Below are 27717 nucleotides of genomic sequence, written 5' to 3' on the forward strand. Positions count from 1 at the left end.
GACATTTCTTTTACATCCATCACATTGCACTGTATTGTCGTCATTAAAATCGTCTTCACACTTAAAGCACTTCATTTTTTAACACTTTTTCTTTGAAATGACGCCACAAATCACAATGGATACCGCGCCAACAAAATTCACTTGAAGTGTCCTGTTTTCGTAGGTAAATGCGATTTTTCTATTTTTACGTTATTATAATTACTTTTGGATAAATATTTATTGCACTTAAATAGTTTGAATTGTGTAATTAATATTTTTTAAGAAATTAATAAGAGCGATACGAAATTCAACACTGCTATGTCATCCGAGGGTAGAGGAAAAAAAAATGGTCACATTTAGCAATTCCTCTCAATCAATTCAGCAAATGAATTGTCAAAACTGTCAAACTGACAAATGTCAAATTAGTTCGAATTACTAGACAATAATTGCAAGCAGAATTGCATTTTGCGATTTTAAAAAAATGAATCATATTAGATTCATATTATGATTATCCAAAGCGACCATTTTAGCCCCGCAGTTTGTCCGGCCGCTTAAGGGTGAGGACTCTAAGCAGTGGCTTCTTTCGTACCACCAGACGAACTATAACAGCACATCAAGCTATCACATAGGTACTGTCGCAATATAAAATAGATAACAAACTCTATCGTTATTTGTTTGTAGATTGAAGTTTTTTCGGTTTTGACCATGATGTGCTCTTGAGTCTTGACTGACCCTAACAAGCCTAACCCCAAAACGTAAATTTTAAATGATCGTAATTTTAAATGTTTTACCAAGTTTCGGTTTCGGTTTCGGCCGAAACTGACAGTAAGGCTGAAAGTTCGGTTTTGGTTTCGGCTTAAAAATGAGTTTCGGTCGGACACTAAATAAGCAATACTAAGTATATGTATATAAGTAACAAGACTTGTTTATAATTACCAATCTGGAATAAGATTTTAATTTCAAGATAGAGTTCAAGCTATCAAGCTAGGCTTTGGGCAAAAATCTATTTGGGAACTTATTGACAAAAGCGGCTACTGAACTTGTACCACCTTGTCTAGTTACCACGTGCAGCAAAAATTATTAAAATAAAAAATAAAAGTAGGTTACCAAAAACTTTACTGTTGGTACAATCATTTTTAAGCAAAAAAGTAAAGATGGCTCTTTATTAACAAGATCAATGAAGAGCGAAGTTTTCGTGACTAAGTGGTAGAAACTGGGAAGGAGAGTTCTTAGAGAACTTGAAGGTTTGAACGATGTTGCGAAAACACAACACAAACGTTTATAGCTCATGTAGAGAAATTTCCATACGCTGGTCTTAATCTTATATCTTTAAACGTGCAATTCTTGTACCAATACCAACGATTTTCATGAAATTTAGTATATATAGGATTTCGGGGGCGATAAATCGATCTAGCTAGGAATCATTTCTAGAAAATGTCATTTTCATCGGATACCGAGCAAAGCTCGGTCAAACAGCTAGTGACGCCTTGTAAGTCATGTAAAAATATGCGTTGCCAAAAATTACGCATTTATAAGTAAAATTACGATCCCGGAAGCTGATTTGACTTATATGACTTACATGAAATTAAGATTTATTTAATCACTAGCTGTTGCCCGCGACTTCGTCCGCGTGGACTTTAGTTTATAGCGGGCGGTGTCAACAAAATTTGTGTCAAATTTAAAAAACTTTTTAAAACCCTGGTAAGTGGTACCCCTCTTAGGGCCGCGCTACACCGGAATGGCAGCGCTGAAAGTGATGTCATTCCGGTGTAGCGCGGCCCTTAATTAATCAAAATACCCAAAAACAGCTGTGCAGTGTGCACATAATCTATACTAATATTATAAATGCGAAAGTATATCTGTCTGTCTGTCTGTCAGTCTCGCTTTCACGCCAAACGCCAAAATTACCGAACCGATTGTAATGAAATTTTGTATACAGATAGTCTAAAGCCTGAGAAAGGACAAAGGCTACTTTTTTACTGGAAAAAAGGGTTGTCAGGGGGTGAAAATGCGTAAATTTGTTCAAATTAAGTTAGTTCCAAAAAATCATAATAGATGGCGCCGTGCGTCTTCTACATCGCGCTGACGCTTGCTCAAAAGTCTTTCTATAAGAGGTGGTATCATCTTACATTTAAGTTTCGATTTTTTTCGATTGTTATATCTATTCTACGGTATTAAATAACTCAGTACTTTATCTGTGCAGTGACGTAACCTTAAACCTATCAATGATAAATAGTTTATGGGTAAAGTTGTGTAATTGGGGGGTTAAATAAGCTTTAAAATTTGGCATAACATATAAAATTTAATATAAAAAAATGAAATATTTATTGTGTGCACACTGCACAGCTGTATTGATTTAAGGGGTACCAGGGTTTTATTATAAAAGCTTTTGACACCAATTTTGTTGACATCGCGCTATATAAACTGAAAAAATGGATTTTTTATAATATTATACATAAAATATATTTAAGTAAAAAATAAAACGCCATCTGTTTTCATATATTAGAATTAAAATGTTGATTGCATTGATAAATTTTGTGGATGGAATATTGGCCAACACGGTACACTTGAACTCCTTTATTTTAGAGCGCCTTCTGTTGTCAACTTGTCACATATATTAGAAATGCAGTAGGAGTTCTATAAGATAAGATAGATTGATTATTATTATACCAAGTGATAATATTATTAAACATAATATTCTAACGTATTAAAAACTATAAACAAAAACATAATAAGTATGATTAGTTCTATGTTACAATGAAGTAAAAAATAAAACGCCATCTGTTGAATCGTATTAGTACTAAAATGTTCATTGCATCGATATATTTCTGGATTTTTTATAATATTATATACATAAAATATATTTAAGATTTTTGAAATTTTATTTTAATACACATCCAAGACCCAGGAACATTGAAAACTTTTTGTTCCGCCTGCGGGACTCGAACCCAGGACCCCCGGGATGAGCGCTGGCCACGCGCAATGCGAATTCATACGATATTTTCATGGAAATAAGATATTTTCCCACATCAAAATGTAGCCTATGTCCTTTCTCAGACTCTAGAATAACTGTGTACAAAATTTCATTGCAATCGGTTCAGTAGTTTTGGCGTGAAAGCGAGACAGACAGAGATACTTTCGCATTTATAATATTAGTATGGATTGTATATTTATTATTTATCTGATATTTGCTAAACGGAAAACACGATTCACTTATTTTGACTCGATAATTATACATTTTTCGAAATTATAAATCTTTAGCTGGGCTTTTCAACAAATATCAACAACTTATTGAGTTACTATCATTAAATAACTTGCACTACTACAATCACACACTTTATAAAATAATAGCAAAAGGAAATATTAGTATTGTATTTAATTTTTAAGTAATCATCAAAAACAGTTTTGGGACTTACGACCTTTACTTTCGTGCTATAATGCGGGAACCGTTGTTACGCAATATTGTTCACTATTACGCTGCAGCTAGCAGCGTAAAGCACATTGCTCGGGAGCACGATTCATGGAATCATTATAATATATATCACTATTGAGAATAGCGAGGTGTGTAGGCGGGGCTAGCGTGCTCTGAAATTTTTGGCAGCAGGCTCTTAAAACTTGTGGTAACTTTATTCGAATCGGTTGAGCCGATTTTTCAATGGCTCGAGTTTTTGGGTTTCGTTTCGATATTATAATTTTATCGTACACGCACACACATGCATAGAACTATGCTACTTGCGTTCTTTCTATGTAATTATTCGACTGGCGGTGCCGTAGCGTAACTTTTCTTCACAGTATGAAAAATCGGCCTAAATAAATTGTTTGTTGAACTCTGTTGTAATTTCTTATTTGGTTTTAAATACTTTATTATTATTAAGTATATTATATAAAGTTCGGTTCGTCGCGGTTGGTGTTGTATAGTGATTTTTCTGTTTATTTGTACAGCTGGTTTAGCATCTGTTTCTGTGAATAAGAACACGTGACTGGACTGAAAATTAAAAAGTTCACGTCGCGCGTACACACGTTTTGCGTAGGTACCTTAGCAGAGCATTAGCTAGCGTATGTGATGAAGTATGCTCCAACTGACAGTGACAGTGCAGCTGTGGTAATGCTTGCTCCTGTATTGCAGATGGGCGAACGCGCACGGCGAGCGAGTGGCCGCGCGTCGAGTGACGCGGGTTGCGCGACGCTTGCGCCACTCTTCGGATACACATTCAAGAAGTACGTATTTCGTAATCCTCGTGAATACACCATAAAGTAGACGGACGTTGTTCGTAGAGTCCACATCCTGAGGATGCTCCGGTGTTGGGGCGAAACGCGCGTCGAGGTTTTCAACCTGCATGGTGGTGGGGGGCCCTGCACGGATTTGCCAACATTATAGCTTGTGTGGTGGTGGTGGTGTTTACAGGTTCTTGCACGCCAGTGTTCGCATAGACAGTGTGGAAGGAGGGAGGTGCTGTACGCATGCCTATGCGTACACTCACTCATTTACTTAAAGGTGGAAGTTTATTTCGCGGAATATTGCTAAAAATAATAACAAACTAAATTTTACACCATAAAGGTCCTCATTACACCTACCGAGTAGAGCGGCGAGACATTATCTCTGCCGAGCACTCGGTACGGTGTCTTGCAACTCTATTCGGTAGGTTAAATCAGGCCATAAGGTATCGCTTGGAACCCGAGCGCAGCAGCAGCAGACGACGTGCTAAACGTCTGGTTTCTATGAATTTGTATGAAACCAGTGCTGCAGTGTCCAGTGGTGTGAGGTGTCGCTGTGACATGTCGGCTGTTCCATTATGTCGTCCGCTTCTTACCGGCCTATTTTTAATGTCTAGAACTATAGATTCTAGCATGCCTTCCAAAGATGCGACGCAAGTAATGTCTATCTGACTGTCGCTATCTACGGTCTAGTGCCGAGCTGTTATAGCTCAAACCACTTTGCCTACGAAGCGCCATGTAAAACGCGCGTTCCTTGCAGGAGAACTAAACTTTCGGGTGAGAATACCAATAATAGTAATAAATCGCGTAATAGAGGTACAGCAAAAAAGACATTTGTAATCTTTAAGATATAATTATTGCGCATAAGTACAAGCGGCCGGCCAGTCCTCCTCTGGGATGGAATATCCATCGGAATCCAAGCAGTAGCGTATATCCCCTGCGACTTGGTTGGGGCGGTAGTTGCCGTTGGCCTGGCATACGGCGGTCACCGACATGCTCCTCTCCGGGAAATATATCATTGTGTCTCGGGCGCAGTCTGTAATTAAAAAAAAATGCTTATGAGGGTACGCTAGCACTGTTGTTCCATACAAACGTATTCCCATATTTACTTCCTGGACAATGCGTCTAGACAATTAATGATTTTTTATACAATATTGGCATCTGTTATTATGCTATGCCTCTACGTTCGATTTTTTCTAAATTTAATTCTAAATTTTCTAATAGAAAAAAATCTCAAATATGACTGTTATAACGCTGTTTTTCATAATTAAATCATTTTATGGCTAAATTACACACTTTCTAGAAAAAACAAAAAATGTTATACATTTGTCGTAACCTAACCTAAAAGATTTGATATATAATTTGATTTGTGTAATACTGAAAACAAAAGGTTTTTCTATTTCCTATTATCAAGGCACGCGGCGAGCGCATTATGTTATTTTAATGTCCTTTACATCGATATTCGTACTGACAGACATCGACCTGCAAATTTTAGGGACTACTGGGCGTTAAGTGGCACGTAGGATGAAATGCAGCCGCGAGTTTTCAATAATTGCGTTTGCGTGTTATAAGTCGAAACAGTCGCGAAATCATGCAGCGCTGATTTGCCAATTTGAAGAAATCCGATATCAGTAACAAAAGCCGCAGCTGAGAGCAATAACTCGTTTGATTCGCGTGTCAGGTGAGAGGGGAATTGTGCAACCTCGGGGCTCGGTAATGAGACCTTACCAATTTTATTGTCTTCGAAATGTTATTAAACAGACTAGCTCGAACCAGGCCGCCGACGCGTCGCTGGCAAAACAAAGATGAAATAATGCAATTGCAAGTCATATTATGTTTTCAAATGTAGCCAAATATGAAGGTTGCTCGTTGAGGCGTACATAGATATAAAATGTAGGAGAATTATTAGATGTGCTGATTGGATTAAGTCAACCTTAATCTCATAGCCCATCGACTATCACTTAACTCCTGAGGAGGTGCTAACTCAATTACTCCTCTTAATTCCATTTATCCCGGATCTGTGCTAGGAACTCCATGGTTTATATTTTTTATATTCTTGGTATTATAAACTTTACCGAGTATTGAACATAGGAAAATTTCTGTTCATTAATTTTATAGGCCTCAGATATGTAGACAAGGAAAATGAAACTTTAAAATATTTCACAAACTTGTTTTTGTTGAAAACAAAAGAAAATACGTTCTGTGTTTGTGTCTCTACACTGAGGGACAATGAAAAATTTATAGGCTCTCTTTTCTGACGAGTTCAGTGCAGTAAAATGCAGCTTTCTTTAGTCAACAGTCCCAAGTGTCCGAAAAATAAAACGACGAACATTTTTAACTTTTTTAGAGTAATAAAATAATATAATTTCATAGTACAAACTACTCAATTACACAATATCAACGAGGTTTGAATGAAATGGAAGAAACAGACATACAATACAGGCCCTGTATTCCCAGAAACGGACGATTTTCAAGATTTAAAAGTGACAATAGACACAAAAATATAGTAATTTAAATTCTGAAAAAAATATATGTATTAGTTAAGATCTAAGACAGTGGAATTTTTATTCCATTACACAATATCATGAACTTCACTCGATAGAAAAAATCCCAAACTTACCTCTTCTTTTAACGCATTTTCCATACTATGTCCAAATTATTTGGAATTTTCAGATAATTTTTGCACTGAATTAAAGACAAAGAATATATCTAGGGCGATTCGTTTTTTTGACTCGATTTAATTGATGTATAAAAAAACGACGATCAAAAAACTATAAAATAGCAGGCGCAATGGTTCGGCTGGTACGCTTTCAGTCACACACTTTGCGCCTGCTATTTTATAGTTTTTTGATCGTCGTTTTTTTATACATGTGTCTCGGGCTTTACGTTTAACCTTTGTTTGACCTTCAATGGCGTTAAATTAGCAATAAATTCGACCAACATTACGTTTCGAACTTTTGGTAAGCTTCTCGTATCAGCTTTCACATAATGAGAACTTGCATTTGACGAAACAGCCATTATAAATAAAATTGAAAGGAAATTTAAAACATATGCAGAGGTCAATTGGCGGCCGATGATAACGTCAGAGCGAAACTTTAAAAATTTATTGAGAAAAAACTAGCCAATGAATTTCAAAATTATTTAATTTATATTCTTAAAATACCCTATTTTAACGAAAAAAAAATATAAAAAGTACATGTGATTTTTTTTGGACAATGCCCAATGTTGTTTTCTTCATTTTGTATGTTACCTTATGTGCAAATAAAGAATTTATAAATAAAATAAATAAATCCTTAACTAACACATATATTTTTTTCAGAATTTAAATTACTATATTTTTGTGTCTACTGTCACTTTTAAATCTTGAAAATCGTCCGTTTCTGGGCCTTAAGTGGAAAGTACACCCCACGCACATTCAATTGTAGTTAGTTGATTTTGTTGAGTTTGATGACGCACATTGCACAATGCATGCGATTATTTAGATAATTAACCAGACCATTAAAAAAACATTGTTATTATTTTGCCTTTTTGCGCACCAACCACATTATGAGGGAATTCCTAATTTAATACCGTATCACTGCATTGGTCTTACTAGTTGGGATACGTAATAGGCATGAGGCAGGTCAAAAGATCCTCTTTTAGCAAAAAACATGCAAACTGCATTCGTGGTCCTAGCATTTAATCAAGCGATAGACCCTATTGTCCAGGGATTTTTCAGACTTTTTGCTGCTTATTTTCTTTTGAACGCCAATATCGATACATTATCACCACATTAGTCTATGACTTTTCCAACCATTTCATTCTAAAAACCAATCAGCATTAGGACCTCGTTTATGCCACCATGTCATCCATACCATTAGACCTTTTTCAAGGTCATTTCCCAATTTTTGACATTCGGCCCCAGATTGGGCGCCACAGTCACCGTATGCACACTGCGGTATCTCACTTGGCCACAATATCGGCAAGCGGGTCACGGCCACACACCGCTTTGGTCCCGCATTCCCTAACGGTACTCATTCTTTCCGCGTATCTCGCTTTATTGCCTAAAACGATTAGCATATCGACGGCTCATGCGATTTATGCTAATCGGGTATTCGTATGCCCTGATTAAGTTGTACGAAATGACGTGGAAGAAAACGTTTCTAGTTTTATCAATTTCTACTAGACATTAGTATCGGTTTGATTAAGTTATGTATGGCATAAGTAAAATCACATTTCTAATTATTTATGTCCTCTGCTAGATTTTGTGCCAAATTGCATAGTTTGCATATATGTAGTCTGTGTAAGGGGGTATTCAGAAGACTAAGTGACTTCTGAACACCCCCTCAGTAGTAGTCAGTCCCCTCAGAGTAAGTGACAAGTTTTGTCACTACTGAGTACTCGACGAGGCCTTTATCTTTGTTTTTGTCTAGTGAAGGTCTCCCCCTGCACGTTTTGCAACTTACTTTTTCCGTTACATTTGATAACGGTTCGAGACGATTGTTTTCACTTTTTTATATCAACCGGCACCTATGTGTATTCCATGCAATATTTTGCAGCAACTGTAGTTACATGAAGTTTTTAGATGTTTCCTATTAGCGATTGTTAGAATTTAACAGGCTATGTTTTATTGAAAGCAATATATCCATAAATTATGCGCAAGTGTGTCTATCTGACTGTTACTTCTTCACATGTTAACTGCTGAACCGATTTTGATGAAATTTTGTATGGAGATATGAACTTTAAGTCTCCGGTAAGGAGCGTGGGATTTCCCGGGTTTCAATTTTCAAATGAATTTCGGTCACGAGGCACGAAGTTCCGAGCAACGTTTAGTGAATTGTTATAAAAACAAGATTTGTTGAACTCTGAAACTATTGGACCGATTTTGATGTAATGTGGTACATAAACTATTTTGATAATATTTTAGTGAAAAATTACTTACTGCAATTCATATCTCCCATGACGCTGGTCTCTGCTTGCCACGAACCCAAGATACTGCCGTCTCTACCGGTGCAATATGCTCTGGAATTTACATTCGCAATATTAGAAAAAGGGGTTACAAATTTCTATAGAATTATCTGGGGACACGGTAGTGTCTCCGCCGAGACGAGCCAAGCGAAGTCCAAGGGCACTACCTATCTTTTCTCGAAGTGTTTCGCCGTTTTTTTTAACCTTCATAGAATTGGTTTCCGTTGTAGCAGATAGTTCAATTTTTTTAGGATATGATGTCATCAATAGACTTATTAAGCACACAAAGTCTTAATTGAGCAGCTCTAATACTTTAGATTTTATATATACACTAGATGTCCCGCGCGGCTTCGCCCGCGTAAATTAGAAATTTTACAGAATCCGTAGGTACATTTTCCCATAAAAAATATTTCCCCCGTTTTTCCCACATTTTCCTGAGTTTCTTCTGTCGTATTAGTCTTAGAGTAATAATATAATATAACCTTCTCGATAAATGATGAGTCTTACTCGATAAATGATCTATCTAACACTGAGATAAGTTTTTAAATCGGACCTGTAGTTTCTGAGATTGACGCGTTCAAGCAAACATGCTCTTCAGGTTTATAATATTAGGTAGATATAGATTTTTTTTAATTATCGCTTGACAAACTCGAGTCTCGATCTAAAAGACTATGAAATGGTATAATATGGTAGTGATGATGATGATGATGATGATGATGAAGAATGTAATTTGCATAGTAGCATATGCTTTCTGTTCTTAAAACAACGCCGAAACTCCCAAACTTGTATCTATAAAGAATCAGGAATTCTCTCAGCACCTTCCGAACCACGGTATACCAGGTATATCTCGGTGCAAAATCTTACTTGTTGGTAGCATATGCTTAGAATACTTCTCACGAAACCGAAGTCACCATATGTTTCCCTATAAGTTTTGAGGAGTTCCCTCGATTACTTATGGATCCTTCATCAGATCACCACTTTTCTGAATATAATACCAAATTGGGATGATACCCTATATACCAAAAGAAAAATTTTGAAAATCGGTTAACAAACGGCGGAGTAATCGTTGAATATAAGAAAACGAACATAACACCTCCCCCATTTTGAAAGTCGGTTAAAATTGTAGCCTATGTGTTATTTATTTAATATTTTAATCAGCACATTTTTTTCAAATTAATCGTAGCACCATCTGTCAGGACAAACTAAAATTGAAATAGAATAATATTGAATGCGATGATAGCGCCGTCCGCCGGATCTAATGTAAAACATTCCAAAATCAACGACTCCTTATAAATAAGAAATTAATTGAAAAAACATTTTCCAGTAGACCAAACTGTAAATCTAAACCATTCTCGAATCTCCACGAACACACACAAAAAATTTCATCAAAATTGGTCCAGTCGTTTAGGAGGAGTTCAGTCACATACACACGCACACAAGAAATATATATATTAAGATATATTTAAAATACACTGATTTCGTCGCTGACACACTGATGATCATCAAAATGTTTGGCAACTTCCTGAAGTGCTAGAAAGCTGAACAACAAAATAATTCATAAACTTATAATATGCGCCCCCATCCCCTAAAATGGGGTGGGTCGAAGTTGACTCTCATAGAATTGGTTTCCAATGTACCAGATAGTTTGTTTATATTCTTAGGATATGATGTCAATAATATACTTATTAAACGTATACAGTCACAATTGAATAGGTCTAATGCTTTAGATTTTATTGATATTTAAAATAGACCAAAATTTGGTTATAATACGCCGTAAAATAGGTAAGTTAAGTAGGGGTAATGGAAGTTTAAATATAATATGAGACTTTCAAAAAATTTATGAATTAGGACATGAAAGTTTACACGGGATAGACTTTAACTAAAAACCTCTTAAAATTAAAAAAAAAACACTAAAAAGACTGCCTAGCAAGTAGCAACTAACAAAAATGACTGAAATCCCACCAAAAACATTTCATGTAAAATGTTACCACGACGACCACAAAAGCTTTACCCTGTGGAAAAGACATCAGATCTAATGTAGAGCCAAGCTCCTGAATCTACGCGGCCTATCGACCTTAACTCCAACAAATTCTACATATCAATAAGTATTACGTCTTGGCTGTTTCGTTACTTACTTCAAATCAGAAACTAAGTACTAGTTCACGACGGTAGCAAAACAGCGAAGCCATACTGTATACTTTATGGTATGAAGAATTTGTTGGAGTTAGGGTCGATAGAGTTAGGCCGTGTAGATTCAGGAGCTTGGTTCTACATTCGATCTGATGTCTTTTTCATAGGGCAAATCTTTTGTGGTCATCGAGGTAACATTTTACATGAAATGTTTTTGTTGGGATTGATATTTTTAAAGATGGAAACTTATTTTGACTTAAAACTATTACTATACTATGTAGAATATTGCTTTGATAGCCGCGCGGGTGATAATAGTTCAAGATATTATAAACTGAGTTTCTTGGCATACCTAGAGTTTCTTAAACTATTCGTCTTGTCTTAAAATATAGCTGCATAATCTGTTAGATCTGTCATCTGTTGTGAAAACCGACTAGTATCAAGTATAAGGCTGCATTTCCACCAGAGATGTGTTGCGAGGAATGTGTTTTTAAGATGCAATAACATCGCCGCGCTGGCTGCGTTACCACCAGAGATGTGTTGCGTGGAATGTGTTTTTGAGAACCAATAGAATCGCGTCATTGACGTGACTTCGCTCAGCGCAGCGAATCTATTGGATTTTTAAAACACATTCCTCGGAACACATCTCTGGTGGAAACGCAGCCTTATGGTGTTATGAAGCTGCCGTACGTCATCCTTCAACAATTTGTTTTGGAATTCGCATTATTGTATGTCATATTTGTTCGAGATAAATTCGCAAATTCCTCGTAATATGTACTCGAACGATAGCGTTATCGGTACGATCTTAAATTATGCATACCGCTAGCTCACATTGTGTGCATTTGGTCCACTTTAACTATTAACTGACCGTTGATCTTGTTAATGTGGATTTGAATTGCAAAATTATATCCATTGTGGATACTTCCTATTACATGCAATTGTCATAATATCATTATGTGAAATGCCTCCATATTAGCTGGTCCTGGGAGACCATTTTTTACTCGGAATCGTGTAGTTTTCCAAAAGTCCTAGAGCCTATAATATCATATTTCTTTCACAATGTTTTTACATACTACTCTACATGATATTAATTCATGGAAGAACTGCAGCAGTTGCCGAGGAACCCAATATTATAAGCAACTACAAACGTGTCAATATTCTTTTTTTTATGAAATAAGGGGACAAACAAGCAAACAGGTCACCTAATGGAAAGCAACTACCGTTGCCCATGGACACTCGGAACATCAGAACAGCTGCAGATGCGTTGCCAGCCTTTTAAGAGGGATCCCAAAGCAGTTGGTACCCTCCTGGTGTCACAAATTGGTTTTTAACTGCGGAATTTCTAGGGGGTATAGAATTGGGCCTCCGGTAAACTCACTCACTCGGCGAAACACAGCGCAAGCGCTATTTCACGCCGGTTTTCTGTAAGCACGTGGTATTTCTCCAGTCGAGCCAGTCTGTTCGTGCCGAAGCATGACTCTCCCACGGTCCCATGGTCTTTGTCTGTGATTGTTGATAATGATTAATGGTTGTTATATTAGGTACGAGTTATATAATGATGTATATATTTGTATAACCATGACATCAAGGGGATAAAGCCAAAAACTTACATTCCATTTTGTATCTGATAAGAGCCGAAGCTTCCGTCGTAGTCGCAGAAAGTGGTGGGGCTGCCGAAGAACGTGGTTCCATGGTCCCTCTGCTCCTTGTACATGGTCGCCAGAGCGTGCGTCAGACTCTCGCACCGCCGGAGGTAATTCTCGCCGACGGTAGCCGCGCTGTCTGGAAGGAGAGGAAGCACAGTTATATAATCATCTAGTACAGGGGTTCCCTAACTTATTTTGTCTACTTCTAGGGTTGCCAACTCAGTTGAACAGAAAACCGGGAGGTAAAAAAAGTCAAAAATGTTTTATTTAAAGTTGTACATTTTTTTACACTGCGAGTAGCTTGTAGTACCTTTTGATTACAAACAATAAAATCATAGAATAATTCTTTACATGTGTAATTGAAATTCGTGCACACTTGTATTACAGATTTTACATGTGTTTAACTCAACCTATTGCGACTTTTTAACCACTTCTTTTTTCCGGGAGAATCCCGGAATTCCGGAAGAGTTGGCAACCCTATCTACTGCCCACATTGATAACAAATTATGTTTATGCGTCCACATTGTTTCAATTTAAAATGCAATCAGGTAAAATAAGTCGCCCCCCAGGGTTCTACACAATGCTCCTATTTTTTTCTGGGTCCCACACCGTTTAGAACTTCAGCGCCCACGAGGGGGCGTTATCGCCCACTTTGGGAAAGACTGATCTAGTAAACCTATACGGTATAAAATAATATAGGTATAAGGGTATAACAGTAGACCGCTTACGTAAAGATACCCTGATAGAATCTATACTAATATTATAATTGGGAAGAGTTTGTTTGTTTGTTTGTTTGTTTGTTTGTTTGTTTGAACGCGCTAATCTCAGGAACTACTGGTCCGATTTGAAAAATTATTTTACTGTTGGATAGCCCATTTATCGAGGAAGGCTATAGGCTATATTTTATCACGCTAAGTATAATAGGAGCAAAGAAATAGAGGAAAATGTGGAAAAAACCGGGGGGCATCTCAGGAACTACTGGTCCGATTTGAAAAATTCTTTCAGTGTTAGATATCCCATTGATCGAGGAAGGTTACAAGCTATATTTTACTACGCTAAGACTAATAGGAACGAAGAAATAGAGGAAAGTGTTGAAAAACGGAGGAAATTATATGAAAGGGCATATTTGAACGTGCTAATCTCAGGAACTGCTTATCCGATTTAAAAAATCTTTCAATGTTAGATAGCCCATTCATCGAGGTAGGCTATAGGCTATATTTTATCACGCTAAGACTAATAGGAGCGAAGAAATAGATGAAAATGTGGAAAAAACGGGGGAAATTATATGGAATTGCTTATTATATTATGAACTACTGGAGCAATTTTTATGTTATTTGGCATACATGAAGAATTGACCACGTGAAGGGACATAGGCTATTTTTTGCTGCAAAATGTACGGTTGCGTGAAATTCCTAAATTACGCAAGCGAAGCCGCGCGGAACATCTACATATAATAAAATAGTAGGAAAGTCAATTCTGTATATTGAATATTTTTGTACAATAAATAATTATTAGGGATGTGATCTACTATGCTAACGCGGACGAAGTCGCGGGCAACAGCTAGTGGTAGATATTCAGACACAAAAAATGGTGGCGCCAAGAAATTACGGAGAATAGCCAGAGATTTATGGAGAAAAAGCGCAAAAATAGCTAGAAAATAGGGAAAAGAGGTGAGGTGACAGTTGAGACCTTTACACAGCAGTGGGACACGATGCGTGTGTCCAGTGATAATAGTCATCGCTGCATCGTAGTTAGTGTTAAAGTAATAATCCCACCAAAAACATAATTAATGTAAAAAAAAAAGAGCCAAGTTCAATACAAACATTATGCTTTTTATTATTAAACATGTCTTAATATATAAGACAGACCAGTTTAAGTTTAATAGTTTTTGAATTATGGGGGGGGGGGGGGGTCAAAAGTGTCTGCAAATGGTTCGTGTAATAATACACACGGTGCTGCTCGCCAGTTCTGTTATACTTGAACTTGCCTTCATACTTGCTTGCAGTAAAACATAGCAAGTCACTGCGCGTAAACTTTTTTAGATAAGTATTGTGTTGAGCTGGCTTAGTTTTGAACGACCAAGTTACTTTACTGAATCTACTGAATATACTGTTATGTAAGTCTATAAATAAACGGGAGACAAACAAAATACGCGAGAAGACCTTTGAATGTCTCACCCTCGTCGCCGCTCCAGCGAGCATGGCGTCTATTTCCAGCTCAGTTTTTGTCCACTGCTCGGGGATAAACTTACATCGGATTAAACTTTCACTTGTACTTTAAATAGCTATACAGGAACACCATTCTGCCTTTGGTTATCGACAATTTGCTTCGTTTTTCTCATGAAATAGCAGAGACGTACAAGAGAATTTCTATGAATATGCCAGACTTATGGTTGGAAAATAATGATTGCCAGCATCAATTGAAAAATAGTTTTATTATAATATTTTAAAGGTGCCAGCGTGGGCTTCCTATAACTCCTTTCGTATTGTATCCCTCTCATATCCCTTACCTGTTACATCTATAAACCTGAAACCTGAAAAACCAGACTAGGCCACCTAGCCTTCCGTTTTATATTGGCATGGTATCGTAATTGACGATATGTGAATTAATTTTGTTCCTCTTATCATACAATTTGTTTAAAATATCGTCAGCCAGTTTTGACCCCAAATACCGGTCCGCGAATGTCGTTCAATTTCACTTTCCCTAGTGAAGTTGTCGGCAGTCGCCACACCTTTGTCGGAAATAACTATACAAACATGTCAATTGGTTTCTATAAGTATGCCAATGTTTTGAGTGATTTATTTAAAGATATGAGTGTCCGAGTGAGATTGCTTAGACTTTTTTCCTGTCAATTTACTCTAAGCTGTCTAAATAAAACTGTACAAGTGTTAATTTTAAAAGCTCTGCCTAAAGACTAGGATATACGTTACCCTGTGGACTGTGGTAGAGCGGCGGTAAACTCTTAGATTCTGTCGCCAAATCTAAGTTAGCGCTCGTCGGCATGATTTTAAAATCCCTTAATAGAACCTTTGAATCCACATGAACACAATAATTTGCTCGCGTGTAAACACGTAGTTCAACCACGTGTCGGTAATATGGTCTAACAAAATTATTGTAGGCTTTATTCCCGTTGTTTAATCAATTTTGTTTGACCCCCAAACATCTGGCGGAAGACTTACAACACGGCAGCAACTTCATGTCGGCCTGTGGCACGGGGGTGACAGTTGGCTGGCCGCTGCCGGGGTCCGCGCACCAGCATAACCCGTCGTCGCACTGGAGCGGCTCGTAGTCACCGTTCGCGGTGCAGTGCAGGGTCACAGAACGACCAGTCGCTTCCAACTCGTGACGACGACGGCTGCACGCTGAGGGGTTAGATGGAAAATGGAATGAGGGATCATAACTTTATAAAATATAATATAGTGAGTGCGGCAAAGTACGCCTACCCGAAAAGTGTGCCATACTGCTGATTAGAAATCTCCAATCAGCAGTATGGAAAAAATGCTATATGGCGCACTTGCCGGGTAGGCGCACTTTGCCACCTCACTATTAAAGTCAAACTATTAGTAACTAACTAGGTACGGGGCGTCAGGCGACTTCATAATATTTTATCAACGTTTGTCGGAAATTCAGGACTCAGGGTGTGGACTGTAGCCCCCACACAGACGTGTCTGCCGACGACCAGGCAGACGCCTGCTGATAGGACTGCGGTGGCCCCATATTTCCCGCGGCTCTGCCAGTAGCGGCGCAGAAAGGTACACGGTCGGGTTTTAGTGGGTAGAGCAGCTGCGGCCACTTACCATCTTATCGGCCGCAGCGAGTCCTACATACCCTGGTGGCCCTCCCCAGCGCTGCTGGGGATGCACATCAGCATTTCCCGACCAAAAAAACCTTGAGAGGTGTCAAGGGACACCCGAATGGAACGAAGTTATTTCTTATGTTCATAAACCTATACACACAACATAATATACATCTTAATTTAACATTCAGTTTTTCATTAATATTGATATTACATACGATCATGTTAAGCAATTTGATCTAGTACGGGCCGTTAACATAAATGTTTTGTTGTAAACATTAAATATCGAGATTAATTTCCATAATGTTAAGTTTTAATCAAGTTGTAATTATAAAAGCTTTTAAAAAAATATACAAATTAAAAATAATATTTTTTTAATTAACACAGTTTGCTTTGTCAGCACAAATGACGGAAACGGAATTTTATTTCCAGCGTGAAATTAAAGGGTTAATAATTAATATTTAATAATAATTAATAAGTGTAAGTTAATTAATAATATCTCAATGTTGGCAATACTTACCGCATGTCATGTCACTGGCCTCATTTCTCCACATTTGTCCAAATATTCTGTTCCCGTTCTCATCGGAGCAAAAACACCTGCAAAAAATTTCCTATCTAGTATCCACTGTATGACATTAAGACCGGAGCCAGAGCTTAATTGTCCAAAGTTAGCTGAAGCTTTATGTACAGTCAGCTTTGTGTCCTGTTCGAAACAGGCATATCTGGTTGTAATTATTTAGAAACCAGAAATTGTCAGAAATCTATATATGATGGTACACTTTTTGTGTGTCTAATAAAAACGCCAAATGACTAGGTTCTGTAAAGCGGGGACTTATTGATTTCCATTCATCAATGAATTAGAATGACTTACCGTCCTTTGAACATATCTCCCTTGCATTGTACAGCCGCGAAGCGCCCGTCTGGCAGACAATTGTTAGGGCTCTGGCACGGCGCTGCAAAGTTTATTATTTTACTAGATAACATCCGCAACTCCATTGCGCCAAAATTCGTTTTCGACAGACTGACACATTTTCGCATTTATAAAATTAGTATGGATATGGATAACTACGAGAGTATTACGGCAAGTTCGCAATCGACGATTAATGTGAAAGCCTGCAGGCTGCGGCTGCACTTCAAGATTTGAAACTTGAAAGCCGCGCGGACGAATGGTTATCTTTATTGTTACAAAAATAACACTAGGCTGTTAAGGGTTTATAGATAAATCTGAATATTTTTTTAAAGTGATTTTAGGATATATTTGAAAAGAAAGTAAAGTATATTTATTTTAAACTTGATAAAATAGAGACTCACAATGTAAGGTGACTATTTTAACAATGCCCATTGGAGTCATTGTAAACTTCGCGGTCGTCATAATGTCTTTAAAACTCACTTCACCCCAGGCCCCATTCAAGGTTATGTCACCGTACCTAATGTTTTTGTGCGAAATTATGTAGTCAAACCGGATGTGAGATTTTCTTATAATTTCAGCCAAATAGTTGGTAAGGTTAACTTTTCACCCTATCAACAATGTTGGATACCCCTTAAATACCTCGGTGGAATTGACAGGCCTTGGCCCTTACATTAACATCTCCTGGCACACATGGAATTTTTATGGAGGACATGGGTCTGGCAATTCCACTGGCTGGCAGCTGGAAGATTCGCCACTGAATATTAACAAAAGCTACATAAAAATAGACTCAAGCTATTGAAATAAATAAAAACCAATAGCATTCAATAAAAACCAATGCATGTGAAATTGTATGCGATTGTGATACGCAATGGCGGAATGACAAATTAACAATGTGTGGTGTCTAGTTTCTCCGCGTATCGGTTCCACTTTCGCCATGAGATATCGACCTTCATCTCCATACCATGCCAATGACTCACGACGCTGATAACGTTTCGCATTTACGACAATTGCATATTATTGTATGAATTGCTTTAAAATGGAGTTTAAATAGATTTGTTTAATGCGAAAATGAATTGTGTCTGTCAGGACTTAAGGAGCAACAACTAACAACCTCTACACACTTAAACTGCTGAGCAGATTTTCATAAAATTTGGTAGGGTCTGATGGATGATATATAGAGATGGATATGCGTTAGGTCTCGGGAAAAGACATAATATGTTTTTATATACGAATCCCGATAAACGACTTTCGCAACTCGCAAGACTGGCCTGGTTTAGAATAATTGGAAAAAAGGTGGCTACAACAAGCTGTAGATATAGACAATAGCTTCGTATCGATTAAATTGTTTATTGAAGCAAGGAGCAGGCATAGACTGTTTACCATTGTTGTCGTTCTCTTCGCCGCCGCCGGCTCCAGGGAACTGGCAGCTGGGGCAGCAGCCGAATATGTTGGAGTTGGGGGTCAGCACCATCGCGGCACCACACTCCTCCTGGGACAAGTCCGTCACACAGACATCTGCGATCTCGCATTGGGACGCTGACACCCAGCCTCGGCCCAAGCTAATCAATAACACGGATATTATTAACACCATATTAGCGGACAACGCGGCAAAGTGTTTGGATTAAACTAATTGTGTCGCTATCAGATACAGGATACGCGTATCTTATCGCTGATTTCAATATAACGATACAGTAAACGGTAATGGACAGGTATCGAAGTACACGTCGTCGTAGAGTTCATCTATAATGTAATGACTCCTAATTAATTGCAAAAATTATCAGTGCTGTGTGTTTTGAATGCGTCGCGTGTTATCAGTCCGGCCGCTATCTCGAGCTAGTTATTAAGTACACGATGTGCGGGAAGAAGCCGTGAGTAGTCGTTCGCTCGAGGACGAGCGGCATCTACCTGCGCTCTCCCCGCTTATCTTATCTGTTCTGTGTTTGAAAACGCGCTCCATTTCTCATATTTGTCCGAGAGTGTCATGAATATAATCGTTCACTTTATCGTATTTATCCCTGTTCCAGATCGGACTGAAGCGGCCGCACCCGGCTAGCATGGAGGAGTGCAAGAAGAGAGTCAGCACTAAAGTTTCCAAGATAGCCAACATATTCCAAGGAATGCCGTTGAGGGACGACGAAGACATGCGCGGAAGTGACGTGACGGTCGTGAGGACCGAGAGTCACCTGGCCAGGTTCAACAACGCGCGCGCTCTGTTCGAGAAGCTGGGGGAGGAGAACCGCGGTTTTCGAATTGAAAAGTCGCCCTCCGCCGCTGCAAGTTTTGCCGGGACACGCGGCCTTCCACCTGGAGTGCCCGCCCGGTCTCGCTCCAGCTCCGCCGGCTCAGTGAGCCCGTCGAGAAACAGCGTCACCGCACCTTCTACCTTAAACGGTGACCGCATAGCCAACGGTGCTCCGCAGCAGCCCCCACCGAAGCCGGTCAAACCGAGCGTACTCCCGAAACCGGAGAAACCAGACCGACGGTTCAACAAGGAGCTCATAGAGAAACAGAGAAATTGGACGGCCCATTTTAATAAATCGCGCCCGTCTCGATACGAGCAGGACCCTAAGATAGAGTATAAGCCTGCTAGGAATCAGGAGAGAAAGTCCCCCGAGGCGCCGGAGCGCCAAGTAATTCCATCGAGGGTGTATTCGCCCCCCCTCTCCCCGGGTGCTAGTGAAACGCAGCTAGATCGTCCCACGAGCTTCCCTAGTTCTTTAGTTAATCGAAGTGTTCACGCGAAGTCGCCTAGTCCGATTAAAAACATTGCCCCAGTTATACCCTCGCCTAGATCTAATAATGTAGTGTCCCCCCCGATCAGACAGGAGATACCGTGTATCGCGAAACCTGTAGTGCCTCAAACTGCGATCCCCGTCGAGAAGGAACCTAGTGAAAATAATTATTACAGTAATCGTAGATCGGCATCGCCCAGGGACGAGGAGAAAATTCTCGCTGAGAACAAACAACTTTTATCTGGATCCGAGATAACCTCGATATCGACGACGTCCATTGACAGACTATCGCAGAGCTCCCTGCCGGGCATACTCGACGATATTATAAGCAGAAAGTCTTTATCACCAGTCCCAAAATCGCCACCACCACCCGAAGACAAGAGTAAAGCGGGCGAGCAACCGAAGTCCTTACCAGACCTGACGGCTGACACTGTGATAGCGGACAGCCAGGACTATAACGATGGCTACGAGGAGATTGTGATCAAATCTCCCACTCCGTCACCAGCTCCGTCTTTATCCCAACACGATACGGAGAGAAACGATGCCGAGGATCAGGAGATATCTCTCAATCCGACAGCTGATGTGTGCGATAACTTGGCGAGTTCGCCGTCGAGGAGTCAAGAGGACGACGGGTATGATACTATCCACTGCAGCGGCGAATGGCAGGATAAGAGCAAGCGTGGTTCTTCAACGCCGGAGTCGCCTACCAGCGCGGCTCATACGGACGATGCGTTGCGTTCGCCGCTCGCGTCCCCATTGGCGTCGCCAGTACCCGGTGACAAGCCTCTACCTCCATTACCTACGCAAGGTAAGTCCAATTTACTTTAAAAACGACTACATTCTTAATGTCTTTAGGAAGCTTCATCATTAGGCGTATTTTAATTAATAATTACCATGGAAATACGATAATTTTTAAGGGACATATAGAAAGTAGCTATTCATTGATGATCTTCTACAATTTCATTCCAATTTTATTTCCAAGAAATTCTACAAGTTTTGAATTTCTTAACCGTTTTGTCGGTTTGTCTATGTAAATTGCTTTGCCAAATAATAATAACGACTACGAATTTACCTACGCTGAGTACTACTATCTACTAATAAGTAAATACTAAATAGTTATAAATTGTCAGCATTTTTCATGACTGAAGATTATTAATTACAACATAGATTAGATATTAGTCATCTAACCGCAATTAGTAGGATATCCAAGATCCCTTATATAATAATTAATATAGGTATTAAATTACCTTCCTTCATTATTATTATGATTCATATTTGCTATTGAAAATAATCATAATATGAATAAATCAAATCATATGCCAAGTTAATCAGAATTATTAATAGTTTGAAGAATTTTCTTCTTTACTCAGCGGTTAATCGCTTTCAGTTCACTCGATTGTAATCGCACATAACGCATGAATATGTGCGATAAGTATGGCGATAATACTTTAATTTCTATTGTCAAAGCAGAATTTAACAATGCGGTAGATATATCAGAGTTTCTTTGTAAAAAGAGAGAATATTTTATGACATATCCGTTTCACCTATCTTTTATTAAAAAAATTAAAAACTACAATGATTAGCTTAGCTTAGCACAAAAGAAAGGCAACATTTTTGTCATTTTGCGTGTCTTAAAAATAGACTCACTTACACGGTACACCAGCTTGGGTCAAAGTTAATCGTGGAATACTTATCTCTCTCATTCCTAGTATACTCGCCGAAAGGGAAGCATGACATGTGACTACAATCAGCCGCCGTAATAAGCCGTAGGCAAGACGTAGGCGCAAATGCACTATTTAAAAATGGAACAGATCCGAAGAAGATTCGCAGTCAATATTCTCCTTACACGACATAATCCGAAGGCGAATTTCGCAGCGCAAATATACGTTAGAGCCCCAAGTGGGCGTCTATTGACGTCTGTTGGCGGTCTCGTGCTGACGGTTGGCGGGTTCAATGTAATATTGAGGAAGTCAAGGTATTTGAGACGCAGCGAGACTCGCAATCCCGATTTAGATGCTCTGGCGCCGACGCCGAGACGCAGTACCCCGCGCGACGCGGCCGTGCGAACCCGTACCTCGCTCGAGATAATATGACCATTTAACCAATTAGTTGACCACTTAACTCTATGAGATGGTGCATTAGATGCAAGTGGAGTGCTCGTGATCGGTGACAAAAACGTCCAAAGTTGCTTAACGTCTTGTGATGGATTTCAATAGGATAATGTAAATCAATAGGAATTAACCTCTGAAGTATCTGTAACATTCTCTCTAGTTAAATACTAACACGATCTAGCAATATAGTTTAAATTAACATTCCGAAATTCTCCATCTTGTAAATTAATTAACAATTTAAAACCTAAACGCTTCTTCTAGAATAACAAAAGACCTAAACATCCAAATTTTATAGAAGTCCTTGTGGCAAACCGTCTGCCAAAATTCCTCGTTTCGAGTTGAGAGTGACGATATGCGTGAACGGTGCTGCGAACGCTTGGCGCTGGCGTGGCGATGAGCGCGTGTATGCGCGTGCGCAGCGCGGCCGCGACATGCGCCTCTGCGGATGTTGCTGCGGTACGTGGTTTGTTGTCATAACATTCGCAAACATGGATCTTAAACTTGAGTTGCGCATCTTGCAATGGAAATTATAACACCCGCAAAATTGGATCTCAAACAATTTTTTCACTGTAAATTGAACATATGTAAAGTTGCTTTCGTTTTGGATTGTGCAGATTGTGAAGTGTCGACGAAATACTAAACGTCACTTAAATGCTACTCAAAAGTAGCTCCAAGTGTCTACTCAAATATTTCTGTTTGTACTTTGTAGATATTTAGTATTTAGTCGTTAGTCTGGTGTTATACAATTGATAATATTGTGCAAGCACACGGGAGCTTTGTTACAACGAATAATATGCCGGTTACAATAATATTTAAACGCAGTGAGTTGCAATAGTATGTTATCATACTTGTGCTCGAGTTACAAAGTAAACATTAAGTTGTTTTACGGCCATTCTCAATATTTGATCTATCTCTGGTTTTGCCCTACTAGAGATAGGAATAGCTCACAATTGACATAAAATATATGTCTCTAATGTCTAATGTGAGCTATTCCTATCTTTAGTAGGGCAAAACCAGAGATAGATCAAATATTGGGAACGGCCGTTAATAATTAAAGTAAAGTAATAAACGATTAAAGTAACGGCAACTTAGTAATTTCTGCGTATGTTCTATGTATCGGGTGGTATTACACTTATTAAATATTATCTTGGTGATGAAAGAAATGAGATGACTTCATCAATTTAAAGAAAGGAGTTAATAAAAGAAAAATAAAATAAAGATTAAACAATATTTAATACCAAGATCTTGGAAGTAATCCTTTATCCAACGCACTGCAAGGCCACCCATGTCTACTATAGCGTCAATTCCAGATGTGCCTATGTGTAATTAACATTCTAGAGAGTGTATTTTCTCAGATAAGACAATAGTGCTTATGAATATTTTATGTAGTTTTTCATTTGATTTTTCCGTTTTTAGGGTTCCGTACCATAAGGGTAATTGTTACACAGCAAACACCTTGCAATAAAAGCGTAATTGTAAATTATAAATGTTTCAGAAATTCAAAGATATACATTAGATGTAATAGTAGGTCTTGCTCTTGACGCAAACCAAGAAACAACCGCGTGCTATAATGCTACCAATTTAATCTCATAAGTAGTTATTTAACGACCAATAAAGAAATACAATGTCACATTAGCTTGGTCAAAATGGTTAGCAAGAATATTTCGTTAACATAAATGTCAAGAATCAAGAACGACTAGCCGTATAGCGAAAAATCGCAAATTCATCCAAAATACCGGAAGATCGTCAGTAACTGCGCGAAAACCTCGTGTAAAGTGTAACGCGAAACAGATATAGACCGGCCTCGTCGGCATGAATGAGTCTGTTTATGTAGAGCAGAGTCGTTAATCTCGCGAGGTGATTTCGGCTCACGAGCACCTAGCCAACGTTTGCGATAGAGAACTAGAGACTTGATTATATGATATTTAATGACTTCTTAAATATAATTTCATAAAAATTTTGATGTTTGATATAAACCGTCTAAATTTTCTGGCGTCCGTCCCGTCCAAATTGCATAAAACTTAAGTATCATAACCCTTTATCTCATGGACGTAGTTTTGGGCCCCACGTTGGGCGCCAATCGTTAGTTCGTAGTAACTTTTTATTATTCTGTGGAACTGCCTATAGGTAAAAGTATAATATAAATATATACTTCACAAGACATGAAAACACCAAGTTTTTATATTATATTAACTCTATCAAACTTCGACATAAACAAAGGAATTTATGTACCTGGCTTCATAGATTCTTCATTCTAAACGGATGGACGGATTTTGATTTTATAGATATCTTTTGTCGGTAAGACTTGAAGCAAATTTTCTGTGGCGGTCACACATATTCCTAAATGATAATACACAGCTCGCTTACTTATTAATAACATTGGAGCTACCTTAAATTTTCTTAGAAGTAAAACGATATTTGCATAATATTATTGCAGTTAAACGACAATGACGTTTTGTAGATTATAAAAATATCACGATCGGAAGAAACATAATATGGCGTGACAAGGTCGTGCAAATAACTTGAATTTTATTGTGGCGTGGGATTCACTTGTAACTGGCAAATGTTTTAACTAACATTTGTAGTTCGCCTTATAAGGAGAGTTTGCTATTAAATTAATTTTTTGGAAAGGTCCGGGACAAACTACTCTATTAGATTAGTATATTTTGTAACCTTGCAAAGAGATTATTGTATAATATTAAAATGCTTTAATAGGTTTAATTTACATCTTATTACAATATTGTGAAAGATGACGCGCAGATACTATAAATTTTTCCGCAACAAAATCTATCCCATAGACGTATAAAAAAAGGCGGACGGAGTCTTGTTATACACAGAGTTGTCTTCAGAGTCGGCCAGGCCGACTGCATGTACATTGTACATGGTCCGCGCGCAAAAATTGTTACGGTACTCCGGCCATTTGACAGGCGTAAGAATGTGTGGGTGGCTGACTGACTGACTCTAACTCTGAAGGCACAGTGCCAGAACTGCCAGAACAGTGCTGTGTATAATAAGACTCCGTCCGTCTTTTTTTACGTCCATGATCTATCCTATATCCTTTCTCGACTAATTATTTCAACATTTGCCAAACTCCGTCTAAATGATAAATCGCATTTATAATAAGAAGTAAGAATATTATAAATCATTCGATTACAAAACGTATCCGCATATTATACCTTAAGTTAGAGAATAAAAAACTCTACCCCAACATCTAACTGATCTTAAAGTAGTTCTCTACAAATGAAACTAATTTGTATTTACAATCGCGCAGCAAATTTGTTGCAATTGGTTTCGCTCGCATGTTACTTGTTCCTGTGTTACCCAAACCTATATTAAAATGGGTAATTGACCTAGTTAGACGGCGCCCGCGTCGGCGTAATATAACTAACGTCTAACGCAGATCTGCCTTTGTATATAAAGTTTCTTAGAACTAGAGTAGTCAATAATATTATGTGGAGTAGACTCAATCATGGGTATAAAACTTAGGCGTGGGTTATTGATAACCTATCAAAGCGAATTTGTGTTTTAACAAAGATGACGAGAGGTATATCATTCCAAAATTAACTTAGACACTTGTTATTAAGTGTGCGCTTAAAAATAATAATTTATCACATAAACTTACACGTTGCATACAACATCTAGACAATTAGACAATCAGACAGAACATACATGTAAAAACTATTATGATTTTGACATTCTGAGAAAACCGACTTGCCTTATTAATATACTCGTAAGAGATGTCTCAAAGCTGGTGAACTTTTACCGAACCGTTAAAGATGGTCTACCATCTTCGTTTTCTCTAGAGTCTAGACTCGCTATACCCAACCCGCAGCCCGCCGGAACATTATTTGTGGCCCGCGTGATGTTAAACAATTTTGAAATTCACGTCCACCGACAAAATAACGAAAAGTCTACGTAATAGTCGTTAAATTTTTTCCACTTTTAAATCGTCAATTTTTAAGAATGTGATTTTTTAACCCAAAAAACTTTTTGTTGCGGCCCGCGACACCAAAACCAAAACATGTTTGTGGTCCGCATGAAAAAACAGGTTGGGGACCACTGGTCTAGACTCTAGAGTCTAGCCTTAATGTGTATCACACTTTGATCGTGATGATTATGATGATCCGCACGTTGCAGTAGTCGGTCGCAAGGAGGAGGAGGTGCGGGGGCGGTCGCGCGGCTCGTCGGTCTCCGACGAGGGCGGTTTCAACGAGCCCTCGCCAGAAGTTGTCGCGCGACTCCGACCGGCCGACTACCGCGCGCCGCGGGATGAAGGCGACACTCTGTCAGTTATGCAGCAGGTGAGAGAGCTGTGGAAGAGGGTGGGTATCTTTCAATGGCTTTATAAACTAGTCTTTAAATGCCTTGGCAAGAAAGGGAAAATGTAGAGCAATCTCTCCAGAAGTTGTCGTGCAACTCCGGCCGGCCAAATACCGCCGCGCCCGCCGTGCGATGTCGTCGACACGATGTCTGTTATGCAGCAGGCGAGAGAGCTGTGAGAAAAGGGGGAGAGCTGTCAATGGCTCTATAAACCAGCCTTTAAATTCTTTGTCAAGAAAGTGAAAATGTAGAGCTCTTTAGCAATCTCTCCAGAAGTTGTCAGTTAGGCAGCAGGCGAGGCATCTGATATACTTCTTCTAATTTCTCCTTCAAATTTCTCCTGGGTCGCTGCTAAACTAGGTCTGGTAATACGTGGAAAAAGCAGGGACATAAATGAGTTTTGGCTTTATAACTTAACCTAGTCTAGAACATCAGTCCATAATTCTATTAAATATAACAAATGGAGTTTTAGGAATCTCACTAAGCACTTATATTATTGCAAAACTACTGCCTACCTACTTAAGGATAGCATATTAGTTATTAGTTACAGAATATAGCTGTTGGGCTATTGCATCAAATGTCGTGATGATTTTTATCGCGATATTCAGCGCTGCGGCATTCAAGGCAGCAGCCTAAGCCAAGACTTGTGTAGTCTCAATCTTAACGTGCAAATATTCCAATACTAACACATGGAGCAAAATATATTTTCAGGACTCGGGCGTGGTAGTGAGCGAGGCTAGCCAGGGCTCCATCGAAGTCCTGGACAAGTCCACCACCAGCCAGTGGAGCGTGTCCGAGGCGACGCGCACCGACGACGACAAACAGCCCGACAGCATGACGCCCGATGAGGCCGAGATACTCCTCAGCTCCAGGTGATTGTGAACTCTGTGGTTATAGTGTTAAGGTCGCTATTACAAGATCAGAACTTAAGGAG

The 27717-nt window shown here is 38.8% G+C and overlaps 2 protein-coding genes across 11 annotated transcripts in view; one reads left to right on the forward strand and one right to left on the reverse strand.

The window, feature by feature from the left end:
* LOC121739283 overlaps positions 1-27717 on the forward strand; it is a 56683-nt gene that overhangs the window by 12037 nt on the left and 16929 nt on the right. For 5 of the 9 annotated variants that reach the window (XM_042131652.1, XM_042131655.1, XM_042131656.1 and 2 more), the window contains exons 2-5: positions 4106-4197; positions 19645-21160; positions 26601-26764; positions 27495-27655. In XM_042131652.1, coding sequence (XP_041987586.1) covers positions 19675-21160; positions 26601-26764; positions 27495-27655 — 1811 coding nt within the window. In that variant the 5' untranslated portion in view covers positions 4106-4197; positions 19645-19674. Of the gene's footprint in view, positions 1-4105; positions 4198-19644; positions 21161-22386; positions 22575-22724; positions 22920-26600; positions 26765-27494; positions 27656-27717 lie in introns of those variants that run through there. The other 4 variants (XM_042131653.1, XM_042131660.1, XM_042131658.1 and 1 more) reach the window with 4 other exon arrangements.
* LOC121739287 lies at positions 5030-22270 on the reverse strand. Of its 2 annotated transcripts, none has more exons than XM_042131667.1 (8): positions 22199-22270; positions 19001-19179; positions 17582-17663; positions 17231-17307; positions 16094-16276; positions 12879-13050; positions 9116-9195; positions 5030-5230 (listed from the first exon to the last, which is right to left on the reverse strand). In XM_042131667.1, the coding sequence occupies exons 2-8, from the start codon at positions 19089-19091 to the stop codon at positions 5049-5051; spliced, it is 867 nt and encodes a 288-aa protein (XP_041987601.1). In that variant the 5' UTR covers positions 19092-19179; positions 22199-22270; the 3' UTR covers positions 5030-5048. The 2 variants fall into 2 exon arrangements, with proteins under 2 accessions (XP_041987601.1, XP_041987600.1); XM_042131666.1 differs by lacking the exon at positions 22199-22270 and adding an exon at positions 22004-22157.

Source organism: Aricia agestis, chromosome Z, assembly GCF_905147365.1.
Source record: "Aricia agestis chromosome Z, ilAriAges1.1, whole genome shotgun sequence".
In the NCBI taxonomy this organism is placed as follows: domain Eukaryota; kingdom Metazoa; phylum Arthropoda; class Insecta; order Lepidoptera; family Lycaenidae; genus Aricia; species Aricia agestis.

Coding starts and splice junctions, on each gene's coding strand:
- LOC121739287 (XM_042131666.1), bottom strand. CDS start 22,089: ATGTCATGCTTCCCTTTCGGCGAGTATACTAGGAATGAGAGAGATAAG. Junction 17,308..17,581: donor GGAGATATGTTCAAAGGACG/GTAAGTCATTCT, acceptor AATTTTTTGCAG/GTGTTTTTGCTCCGATGAGA. Junction 5,231..9,115: donor CATGGGAGATATGAATTGCA/GTAAGTAATTTT, acceptor TTTTAATTACAG/ACTGCGCCCGAGACACAATG.